This window comes from Tachypleus tridentatus, chromosome 13, assembly GCF_004210375.1.
Source record: "Tachypleus tridentatus isolate NWPU-2018 chromosome 13, ASM421037v1, whole genome shotgun sequence".
In the NCBI taxonomy this organism is placed as follows: Eukaryota; Metazoa; Arthropoda; class Merostomata; order Xiphosura; family Limulidae; genus Tachypleus; species Tachypleus tridentatus.
In genome coordinates this window covers 26,440,093-26,452,674 of record NC_134837.1, presented here as the reverse complement: position 1 = coordinate 26,452,674, position 12,582 = coordinate 26,440,093, and the positions used below count along the sequence as shown (strand labels likewise).

General features: G+C 33.8%; 1 protein-coding gene across 1 annotated transcript in view; it reads left to right on the top strand.

The window, feature by feature from the left end:
* The window catches only part of LOC143239441 (uncharacterized), a 94,039-nt gene that overhangs the window by 59,532 nt on the left and 21,925 nt on the right, over nt 1–12,582 (top strand). The window contains 8 exon segments of the mRNA XM_076480499.1: nt 18–115; nt 364–514; nt 1,294–1,362; nt 2,178–2,267; nt 3,143–3,432; nt 3,981–4,066; nt 5,441–5,567; nt 11,864–11,960. Coding sequence (XP_076336614.1) covers nt 18–115; nt 364–514; nt 1,294–1,362; nt 2,178–2,267; nt 3,143–3,432; nt 3,981–4,066; nt 5,441–5,567; nt 11,864–11,960 — 1,008 coding nt within the window.

Genomic DNA, 12,582 nt, shown 5'->3' with positions numbered 1-12,582 from the left:
GAGTTATTTTTCTATAGGATGATGCATGGAAAGTGTACTTTGACAACCCATCTGAAGAAATTGTGGATGAATTTGCAATGAGATATGGAATTGAATCAATCTATCAAGCAATGACGTAAGCACAGAAGAAAAATTATTTTTAAGTTACTCATGACAGACTAAAGACAAAAATGCAGATTAGTTGTTAGCCATTATTAAATATTTTGTTTCAGAAGTTGGAAGTTTTCTTTATGAAGCTGTTAATAATCATCACTAAAGAATTGTAATCAAAGCGCTTGATTTATTAAAATACAAAAGGTTTAGTTTTTCATTCTTTAAAGCATAACAAGTCACTAATTTGTTTTTGTTTGTTTTTCTTCTTAGTCACTTCCATTGTTTGTCAACTAAATACATGTGCCAAGGTGTTCCAGCTGTCATGAGCACCTTGCTGGCTAATATCAATGCTTACTATGCACACACTACTGCTTCATCAGCTGTCTCGGCTAGTGACAGGTTTGCAGCATCAAATTTCGGGGTATGTTTGTCACATAGCTTTTTTAAGATTTATTTCTCTTTCACGTACATCTTTGGTGTCCTTGTTCCTTACAATTTAATTTTACTGGAGGTTTACATCTAGTAAAGAGTAACTTGTATGCACATGGTTGACAAACTTTATTTTTTTATAATATTGAAATCTAATTTAGTGTATATATTGTTTGGACATCATCTAAATCTTATTTTAATAATTTTAGTCATTTATATTTTGTAAATATTTCTCACAATTTAGAAGGTTTATGACTTATTTCTGTATCTTTCATATCAATGTGCTGTGTGTGTTCAAACTAGATTCTATTTAGTTGCTGTACATTTATTTTGTATTTGTTAAAAAGTTTTAGGGATGTGTATATACAATTTTTTTTTCTTTAGGAGATGTGGTCTTTATACCTTTTGAGCATGTGTTTATATTTTTAAAATTCTTTGACATTTGTGTAATATTTACTGTTAAAATCTCCATTTTTAAAACAATGATTATTTTATACACAGTTATAAAAATTAGACCACTTCTAATCTCAAAAATACAATAAAATTCAGTTAACCTGATGTGCAGGATAAAAATTAGTAAAAACCCAATGAAACTGTTTTCCAGCATGTGAATATGCTATGTTTGGATATCAGCATAATGGCTCATTGTTTCTGTTTTGATATTAAAAAATAACTGCATATTGTATTCATGTGTGTTACTGTTTGTGTAAAAGGACAATGAAACTTTTACCAAATCATAATATAATGTTAGGCATTTTTTACGTTTTACAGAAAGAAAAATTTGTTAAACTTTTGGACCAGCTTCACAACTCGTTAAGAATAGATCTTTCAATGTATCGTGTAAGTTGCTCTTGTTTTCACTCATAAAAATTATATGGTTGTTAATTTTTGATAAAATTTTATCCTTGAAATAATGAACACCAGTTTCATTCTATGGATTTTTCACTTGTTATTTGATTGAAATTTATTACATTGTATCAAAATTTAAAAACTAATATTATCATAAGTAACTTATTATTATTATATCAACAAATTAAGCACTTATTAGCCTTTGTATGTAGTACAACAAAATGCAGTTACTGGTGTTACTGCAGTTACTATTAGAATATTGATTTTTATTCAGTATTTGAAATATTGTGTATGTAGCATATAACACTAAAATGTAAAACATCTTTTACAACTTTGAAACTAATAAAAATAATATTTTTCTCTTGTGTTTTGTATTACTTATTACATGATAATTCACCAAAGGATGGATCATTTTTTACATAATACAACAGTGAAATAAAACCAAAACATGTTCTGTCAAATATAGAAAATAAACAGTAATTAGACTTAGTTTAAGGAAAACTTTAGTGCTTAATGAATTATAACTATTTTAATATATATATATATGTATATATTAAATACCCATTTCTGTATTAAACAAAAGAAAATATTGATAACTCGAAATATAAAAAAATACCAAAGTTTATGGAAAGAGTAGAAATGGCGTGAAATACATAATTACACACTTTTATATATTAAAGAACATGCACCTGATAAACTGCAGTATTTTGTGAGAATTGTCACTTGTAAAAATGGCCTAAAGTACTAAAATGTAAGATATTATATGATTTTAAAACAATGTAGTTAACAAAATATATTTTGTGCAGAACAATTTTCCTGCTTCTTCCACCGAGAAACTTCAAGATCTGAAGTCTACAGTTGACTTGTTGACTAGTATTACTTTTTTCCGGATGAAAGTAAGTGTCCAACTTGTTTGTATTGTGTTAGTAGTTTTAGTTTCTGCAGGACATATTTTAGAGTAGAATAACTTCATAATAGATGCCTAAACATAAAGTGAGTGTCCAACTTGTTTGTATCGTGTAAGTAGTTTTAATTTCTGCAAAGTGTATTTCAGAGTAGAGTAACTTCGTAATAGATGCCTAAAGATATTTATTGAACGAATTCTGTACACAAGGAAAAGTGCACATTCACTTTGGGTACAAGAAACTTGTGATTATTTATGTGAGAACAGAAAATGTATCACATAAGAAAAACAGAGGTTTTCTAGTAATTCATGAGTCCAAAGCATCAACTTGAATCATGTTAAATAAATATCCAATATATTTATAAGTTTGTCTTGTTTTTTTACATTGAATGTTACAGATATAAATGCTTTGTCTGTGTGTAAATAATAATTATCACTTCTTTATTAGAATAATAATTATTACATGTAACTTCTTAATTCATGTCTAAGTCTAACAAACATAAAGCTAATACTGGGCATTATTAGAGAAATAAATAACTTTATATGTGAATAGTTTATAAATTGTTAGAGTACTAAACCTTTTATAGGTAAAATAAAAGACTTTATGTTTGAGAAGTTTATCATTTGTTAAAATAATGAACATTAGAAATGCAAAAGAATGTTAAACTTGTTTTTATTGTAATGTGTCAAGTATATTCTGCTAGTAGTTGCTACAATATTAGTCATGTTCATCTATATTTACTATTATTGTTTTAAAGGTCTTATTTAGTAATTGTTCACATCTTGAGGTGTAATTTAGAATCCTTAAGTAAGAGTTTTTGCAAAGAAATAACTTTGTTTCAAAATTTGTGAAATTCGCAATTCTAGGTCCAGGAACTCTCAAGTCCACCTCGAGCTAGCACTGTGGTCAAAGACTGTGTGAAGGCTTGTCTTAGGTCCACCTATCAATTTTTGTTTGAAAACTGTTTTGATTTGTACAGTCGAGAATTCCAAGTGGATCCACAAGAACAAAAAGGCCATGATGGTCATGGACGAGAAGGAGCTCCAGATGACCATGGTCCAAGCCTGCATAACCTCGATTTTTGGCATAAACTAATAGCACTTATGGTGTCTGTGATAGAAGAAGATAGAAATAGTTATGCTCCAGTATTAAACCAGTAAGTTATGGCTATTAAAATATCATTAATTCTTGTCTAACAGGACTGTTGTCATAAACTATTTGATTTGTAGAGAACATTTATGCCATATGAAACATTTAACTCCTAGACAGATGCTCTACAGTAAGTAAAATACCAAACTACATCTGTATTAGGACTTGTATTATTAAGCATTCAATTATACCTTGTTGCTCTTACATTACTGACATTAATGTTGTATGTTAATAAGTACTGTTAAATAATGAAACAGCTTTATCTGATTCATTGTAGTATATAAATAAAACAATATTACCTAGATGACTGAGACCATGTGATGCTTCTAAATAAACTTTTGTATGTGTTGAATCAGTAAGTTGTATGTGTATTTGTTCGATAGATGTGTAGTCTTGTGTGAATGATTAATTCCATTTCCATTTAGGGAAGTACCTTTGTTGTTATGTTCCATCAACACTTTTGTACATGAAAGTGCCAAAGTGAATCTGGGACGTTCTCCTCTTGTACCGTACCATGAGCCAAGTGATAGTTAATTTATGGTTCTATTATTTCAGGTTTCCCCAGGAACTTAATGTAGGCCAGCTCAGTGCTTCCACAATGTGGAGTTTATTTGCTGTAGACATGAAGTATGCTTTGGAAGGTGAACATATGTAGATATATTCTTTATTGCCACTCAAAACTATAATTTAAATTCATATTTTTGAAAGTTTTTAATTTAAGATCTCATTTTGGAGAAAAAAATAAGTTTGGAGAGTTTACAGGATTGGATCGACAGACATTAAACGTCTGTGTTTAGATTTTGAGATGTTCATTTTAGGGACCTTGGAGGTGCTCATGATGAGTTTCATTGATTTAGTCAAAAGTTTAGAAATGTGTGTAAATGGTCATTAAAAACAGAGAGTTCAAGATATTTGTTTTAGTTTTTGTATCTCAGAAATTTTAATGGGTAGTTTACTAGTGTTTATTTATTTAATGTTGAGGTTTAATAATCCTTTGTTGTAGCATTAATGTAGTTTAAATTATTGTACTATTTTGATTATGTTTGTTATTTTGAATGTGGGTTGCTATGATAATTTGTATTTTGACATGGACTTTCTAAACTATAAGTAAAGAACTCAGAAGTGTGACAGTATTGGTAACATTACATTGTAATAAAAATAGTGTCTGAGATATTCATTAAGTTTTCAGTGGTTTTAACATCACTTAGCACAGCAGTATTTTTAGTCTCATGGCATGTTAAATTTGCAAACAAAAATCAAAGTGTGTCTTTTAACTTTAATCCCCCAAATATTAAATGTATAATCACAATTATTAACTCTAACTGTGATGTTTTATGTAAAGGTGTAAGAATTAATTGTAACATTATGCAACAATTTGATGATCTTAGTAATTTTTTTTAGTGTCTTAAAAAGTTAGTGCACTATGTAATGTCTTGAAGGTTCCATCTTAGTCTGGGCACGTATTTGAACATTACGTTGCATTATCCATAGTAAATTTAGTTACACATAAACTATAAGTGCTCACTACATTCTTAAACAAATCTTCATGAAATATCTAGCTACAGCTTAACATTTTTTCTTATCTCAAACTAATGTGATCAAAAAGTCAGTAGCAACACTAAATCATCATGAACCATATCAGCTAGCTACTAATTATGTTTATTTTATTACAGTACAAAGAATTATATGATTGTTAATTTTGATCAAATTTTATCCTTGAAATAGTAAACGCCTATTCAGTTTTTGCTCGTAGGTAATCATTTAAATTACCCAGCTCTAAATAAATCTTGACTGTCTATAGTTGTTAATTGCATGGAGCCATAATAGGGGTTTGTAGTTTGAGTAGATAATGTCTACAGTATCTCCAGACTTATTTGCTTATTTTTTTATGATCCGTAGTTGCAGGTTTTTAAATTACTAATTTTATTAATTCTCTTGTTTAACTCAAATTTCTATTCCCTTTATCATAGTTTTTATCAGGCTATAACGATGCAACAAAATATTTTCTTTCGCAGAACATGAGCAGCATAGGATGTGTAAAAGTTCAGCATACATGAATCTTCATTTTAAAGTGAAGTGGTTTTACAACAACTATGTAAAAGATATTCCTACATACAAAGACACTGTGCCTGAGTACCCATCGTAAGTATGACTTGGTAAAATACTTTGTTTAGTTAAAATCAAAATAATTATAAGGTTAATGGAACAGATATAACCAAGCTGTGTTCAATGTTAATGTTTTTAATTAGCATGTGCATTAATTACTATTGATGCTGTAAAAACAATAGCTTTTATTCTCAAATATCATCCATTGTTACAACATGAATAATATAAAACTATGTTTTATGCAACTGCAAATTAAAAGTGTCTTACAAATACAATTAACTTTTCCATTTATCCTGTATTAGCTACAGTATGAATGCTAAGCATACCTTAATGTATTAGTGAGATAGTTAAACTATATATACAACTTTGCTTAGAAAATACAGTTACTTTAACATACTACTTTATAGAGTTATAAGAGTGTCTGTATTAAAACTACTAGAACCTTTCTGAGAACTTCATTACTGCATCTGTGGTACCTGTAAAATCTTGTTAATAAACATAGTTGTTATTTTAAAAGTATTTTGTGTATAAGTATTTATATTGAAACTACATCTTTTCTAATAATTTTGACTAGTTGATGACACTAATTATCGTAATCATTGTTCATAGTCAATCATTTAAATTACCTGGTTCTAAATAAGCCATGACTGTATTGTAGCTAAAAAGACAACTTTTATGTATAGAATAATCTAGTGTATTTGCATTTCTTCAGAGGTTTTTTTTGTTTAAAGTTTTACAGCTAAAGCAGTTTTCTATTTTGTTGGCATTGCTGTTAAAGATACCGCTTCCAATACAGTACTTCCCTCCACTCACAAGATTAGGTTTTCTCATTTAGAGCTGCCTTCTATTTGCCAACTTTTTTATAATACATGCCACAAGACTTTCACACCTTCCTACTGCAACAAAGATTCCAACATATCTCTTATGCAAACCATCACACATCATCTCTCCACCAGTATGAGATCACCCCCATAATGTGATGCACTTTACTTTCTCTATGTGCCACTGATGAATTATCGCTTTGCCAGTACTTGATTTCTAATGTCTTTATTTTATTCCAGTTCTGCTCAGAGAGGGTTACATTAATGTAACTTGCCTTTATTTCATTTATTTTTAAGCAGGTTTTATTTTCATTTTGAGAGTATTTATTCATCCGTGTTTTGCAGACAAGTCTTACTTATTTGTTCAATATCGAGCATGCATTCCGAAGTTCATGTTACCACTTTGGGTCAGTCATATTAATTTGTTTGAAGTAGTACTTCAGACCATAGGTGCAGGCAACCCATGTGAAAACTTATCAGCAATTATTTGCAGAGAGATTGATCGACACATAGGATAACCTTTGTCTTCTCCGGTTTCCCCTCTTCCTCCTTAGCTTTTCAATCTTGGCCACACTAACAAGGATTTCAATCATTTATTCTCCTCTTCCAAAGTTTGCCATGAATTCCCACACTCTCCCTGAGGATTTTATTCAGCTCTTGTTGGCTCTTTTCGGTTTATGTCTTAGGTATGTGATATTGCTCCTACTTCTTATGATCCAAGTCTTTCCCTTTTACATGATTCTGTCTCCAAACCACATTTAGTTTTTTCCTCATCTCCCAATATTCAGGTTCATGCTGAGCATTTCACCTACCTGTTGGATTATGACATCAGTATGCCTTGTCCTCTTTGGGCTTCGGATCACTTCGCTCTCTCTCTCATCATAGGGCAGAATGTCCTTATCTGAACAAACAGTTGTTGGATTTGGTTCTGCCTGTTTTGGGGGCAGGTCCTAAATTTTCTGCTCATTTCACAGGTGCACAGTATTCTCATCTTGATCTTATCATGATAACTCTGTTGCTGTATCTTACCACAATCCATCTCCTGTCAGGAACCCAGAAAGGTTTTACTGGAGACATCCTGGTCTTCTTCACTTCCATGTTGGCCTGCCCTGTACATGTGGTTTCTTTGTTGTTTCTTTACAGGAATCCTGAGGGGTTTTACTGAGGATGTCCTTTTCTTCCTGTTCCCTGCTGAGACAGTGATAAAGGTTTGGATTCACAATGCTAAAATCAGGGGTTCATTTTCCCTTGGTGGACACAGCAGATAGCCCAGTGCAGTTTTGTCATAGGAAAAACGCACACCTCTCCTTCCTTACTTCCACGTTGTCCTACCTGTCATCTTTCACTCCAGACCTGCACATATGGCTTTTTTGTTTTGGGGACCTTTTGGGTCATGATGCCATATTTATACTAACCTATTTTCCTGGCTTCTTTTATCAATGGGATCTTTGTACGACTATTTTAGTGGCATTATGTGTTTGACATGATTCTGAAGTCTTTGGAGTCAAGGATCACTTTGGACCAACAACAATCCACCCATCCTAATTTGTTGATCCTTTTGACCCAGTTAGAGCCAAGTATGGGATCAGTTCCTGTCATCTGACTCTCTCCTTCCCAGTCCTTACCTGTTCCACAGTTTGTCATTTTTTACAGTGAAACATGGTACACCAACAATAATTTCCATGACTATCTGCTGGGTTCATGTCCAGTGGAAGCTCATCTGATGGCCTTCATTTATCACTGGAGCCTTTTCATTTCCAGTGTTAGGTTCACAGAGTATTCTCAGAAGACTTCATCATCCCATTTGTAACTTCTCTTCCCTTAAAATGCCTATTTTCTTTTCTCCTCCTCAGGATCCCTTGTGTCACACCCATATCTTTCTGAGGTGGTACAAGACCTCCTCACTGAATGAGCAGTCAAACTAGTCCTATGCAGTTTGAGGGGCTACTCCCATCTGTTTGTTATTCCCAAAGACACTAAGGACTGGAGGCTTGATCAACCTGTTCCATCTCAGTCATTATGTTCATGTCCCATGTTTTACAATGGAATCCTACCTTACTCTTCAGTTGGCTTTTTCTCCAGATCTTTGGATGGCCAAGATATATATAGAAGTCTCAAATGTTTATCTGCATATTTTTATCTTGGAGTGTTCTTGTTCTTATCCTCGGTTTGTACATCATGGGTTGGTGTACCAATTTTGCACCTTACTCTGTGGGCTGGCTTTGGCACAATACCTTTTTTGTCAGGTGGTGTGAACATTTACTCTACATCTTTGTGCCATTTGGTTGTGCTTTCACTTCTACTTGGTTGCTTGACTTCTTCTCACTCACTCCAATCAAGAGTCAGTTTGTGATACTTCTCAGCTTCTTTTCAGAGCAGGTCGGGTGAGCTGGTTCATCAAATTGAAAAGTCCTTCCTTCATCATATAAGCAGTACTTCATTTATTTGGATGTTTTATTTGACAACCATGTCAGTTGGGCTCAACGTTCTTCTCTCCAGCTTTGTTCTTTTGAACTTGCCATTTAGAATGCCTTGTTTATCCTCATATCCAGTTACTTCATCAGGTAGTCTCCCTTATCCTTACTACACTCTGTGTAAAATCCTTCTGATTGCTTCTTAATGGCCCACTCAACCGTGATGTCTTTAGTTACTCCAGTTACAGTTGTTCACTCCCATTCCTCTCTCTTTATTCTCTGACCTCCTTCATCAATCACAGCTGCTGGTTCTACATCCTACACCCCACATTCTCCATTTTCACACTTGGTTCTTGTTAATTTCTGGCAAGAAGATCGGGTTTCTCATATCAGGTGGCATTTCATTTAGCTCTTTCCATTCTTCCTTCATCCATATGGAAATGGAATGTATTTTGCTCCTGTTCTTGGCTTAGAGGTTTCAGGTCTTCATCCAACAGTTTCTGGTATCTCTAAGTTTCTTTCATGACTTTGTGGACATTGAGCAGCCCTACCCCATGCTTTCAATTTTTCTCATTACAGCAGAGTCTTTCTTTTCCCTATTGCTTACATATTTCATCCATTTTGTTCAGATATACCAGCTGCTTAGACTTCTGATATTTCTAGATTGGAATGTTAAAGTGGTGCTATATTTCCCTTCTTTACTCCCATTTGGGCCCATTGCAACCATCTTCTTTGTTTCACCTATACCTTAAGGCATATTTCATTCTCTTCTTGGTCTGTGGGCAGCATTAATTGGAGCTGTTTGCTACAGATGTCACTCACACAATGTACCACCCTGACTATCTTTTCCTCTATCTTAATTTTTCCTTTCTTCCCAAAACCTTGGGAACTCGAGAGTGTAACTCCTCCTTTTTAACCATTTCTCTCCTTTCTATTTTTCATCCTAATCTGGATAGACTTTTATGCCCAGTGCATGCCATTCTTTGTTATATTGTCTACAAGGCTTCCTTCAGGGTTTCCCATTCCCATCAGTTTATTTCCTGGCAACCATCTTCCTTTCAGGATCTTTCTTCCTTTACCCTTACCAATTGAGTTTGTCATTTCATTTATTTGGTTTGTTCATCTTTGTCACCTTCCCAATGTATGTTATTTTGCATTACCTACTGTGAAATTCACCACCTCATCTTTTCTCTTACTTCTCTTCTTGGTCAGTCTTTGGAGGAGTATTCTGCGGTCTGGCATGTGAACCACCCGTCATATTTTCATCTCCCATTATCTCTATCACATTGTGGTTTTCACATCCATGGAGTATAGCCTGCCACCTGTTACTATACTTCAGACTTTTATGTGATTATGATACATGATGAATCTTTATTAATGCTTTATTTTCTTTCAAGAGCCCTTGCTTCAAATTTTATTCCTTGAATCTTGCTAAGTGGTGAATGATGCCTTATCAGCTATTCTTTCTTGTACAGAAATCTGCACTGTATACCATGTTGATTCACATACTCTAGTGATATTGTAAAACACTTCAGGTTCAGTAACCTCATGATATATGCTTCATAAGTAGACCCTCCTGGATCATACCACCTATGGATAGCATGGGTAAAGCAGAGAGGAATAGTTAGTTGCCCATCCTTGCTTTTCAAAATAGGATTTTGTGATCACCCATTGCACTATCTCAGGTGTAGCAGTTCCTCCAGGTCTTCCAGCACTCTTTTGAAATGCTCTTTTCTTCCAGTGGAGTATTGAAGTCCTTACCACTTACAAGTTCCAAGCTGCTGCAGTTGACTGTTGAGACATTCTGCTGGATGGGTTCTGCATACATAGCTATAAGCATTCATTTGAGAGTAGAGTGGTGGTGTTCTGCCAGTGTAGAAAATTTACCATCTGCTGGACTTAATGACATATACAACAGAGTGAGACATCTCAGTGCAGTTCATCCCTTTGAATGGGTGCCCTGATTCTACTCTCACATGGATAAGGGTGGCCCACAGGCTGGTTTTGAATAGAGAGTGAGCCAATTACAATAAGTTTTCACACAAGTTTGGGATTGTCCATCCTCATTCCTAGATTTTTCCCTCTGTATCATAGATCATTGAGGGTGTACGTGGGTTGTTCCTGTCACTGTCCTGGGCATTCCCTCATTTTCTGTTTCAACAGTAATATTATTTACCTTTGAACATTTTGGACTAGTCTCGTGGTTGTGGCAGTTGATTGCATGCAATGGACTTCCCTCATATATTAAATGGTACATTCCTGGATCCCTGGCTCAATGCCATTTTCGTGTTATAATGTAAAGTCAGTCATTCCCCACATCCACAATTTTAGGGCATGAGGTAAAGATGATATGATCCTCATCCTACCCTCACATTGATGTCATTACCCAACGAGGAGGTTTCAAACGTAGTTGACTTATTAAGTATGACCTGCAACTCTAGTAACTCTACATTATAGAATACATCTTCTTTTACCCTCTTTCCTAATGTGGGATTGAGTTATTTGTTTATCTGATTGGGATCACTCTCCTAACATTTCTTCTTCCATTCGGATGTATTCTCTTTTTCACTGTGTATGTTCACAACTGTTTGTAGCAAGAAGAACCTGATTCAGAAGTTGTGTTTTCCTGCTTAGATCATCTGATCTGTTTCTCTCCCATACAAAGGCATCTTTTGGACTCTCTGAGGAGAGAAGTATGTCTGTTCTTCCCTCGAGCCATTCCCTCCTCCTTTCCAATGTGGGATTCTATCTAATCTTATGAGCAGAAGGAAGTATCATATCAAAAATTATGATTTTCCTAAATTTAAAATCTATTTCTGATAGATACTTCCCAACCTTCTCCACACAATTTTCTAGTGCCTACATTTTCTGTCAAACTTCAAAGTGATAGTTCATTAGTGGCACATAGAGGGAGTCACATGTGTCAAGTTATGGTGGTGCTTCCCCATAGGTGGAGAGATGGTGCATGACGATTTACACAAGAGACATGATGGAAAAGCTAATCTTGTGAGCAGAGGGAGGTACCTATCAGGAATACATTTTCAGTTTAGGAAATTTATAAATTTTGACAGTATACTTTTTTTTCTTATCTGTACAGGTGGTTTGAACCATTTGTGATGCAGTGGTTAAATGAGAATGATGACGTTTCTTTGGAATACCTCAATAGTGCCTTCTTACGAGATAAGAAAGATGGGGTAAGTATGACCACATACAATGAATACTGATATCTTGTATGTCTTAAGGACTACTAACAGCTATTTATTACAACTTTTAATGGATAAACAAAGAAACTACAATGAAAATTATCTTATGACTTTTCCATTTATATATCTGCAGATTATGTTGAAAGTTTGTTGTGTGTTATTGCTTCTGTCACAATAATATACTCAAGTTAAAGAACTGTACCTCATACTGACTTATACAGGTATCTGTCTCACCATTTAAGAAGTATTCACCAGGGAGTTGATACAGACACAAAGTAATGTCAGCTTTCATGGGATAACTTGCTGTACATAACTGTTCCTAAGCACAAGAATCAGTATGTGTTTATGACCTCAAAAGATCAGGTTTACATGAATGTCCTTAACTGGGTGCAGTTTACTATACTTAACTATACATACAATTGAAATTAGTAGAGAAATAAGGAAATTAACAGTTATTTCAACTGTAACATTCATGAGGTAATTAACTAAAAAAATAAGTCATACTGATAGACAGGTATTTACACTTTAGGCTCCTTTAAAAACATAAGTCTGGTAATACATAAATGTTCATACTCTAAGTGTACCACTAAAAGATTTTAAAAATGCTGATTTT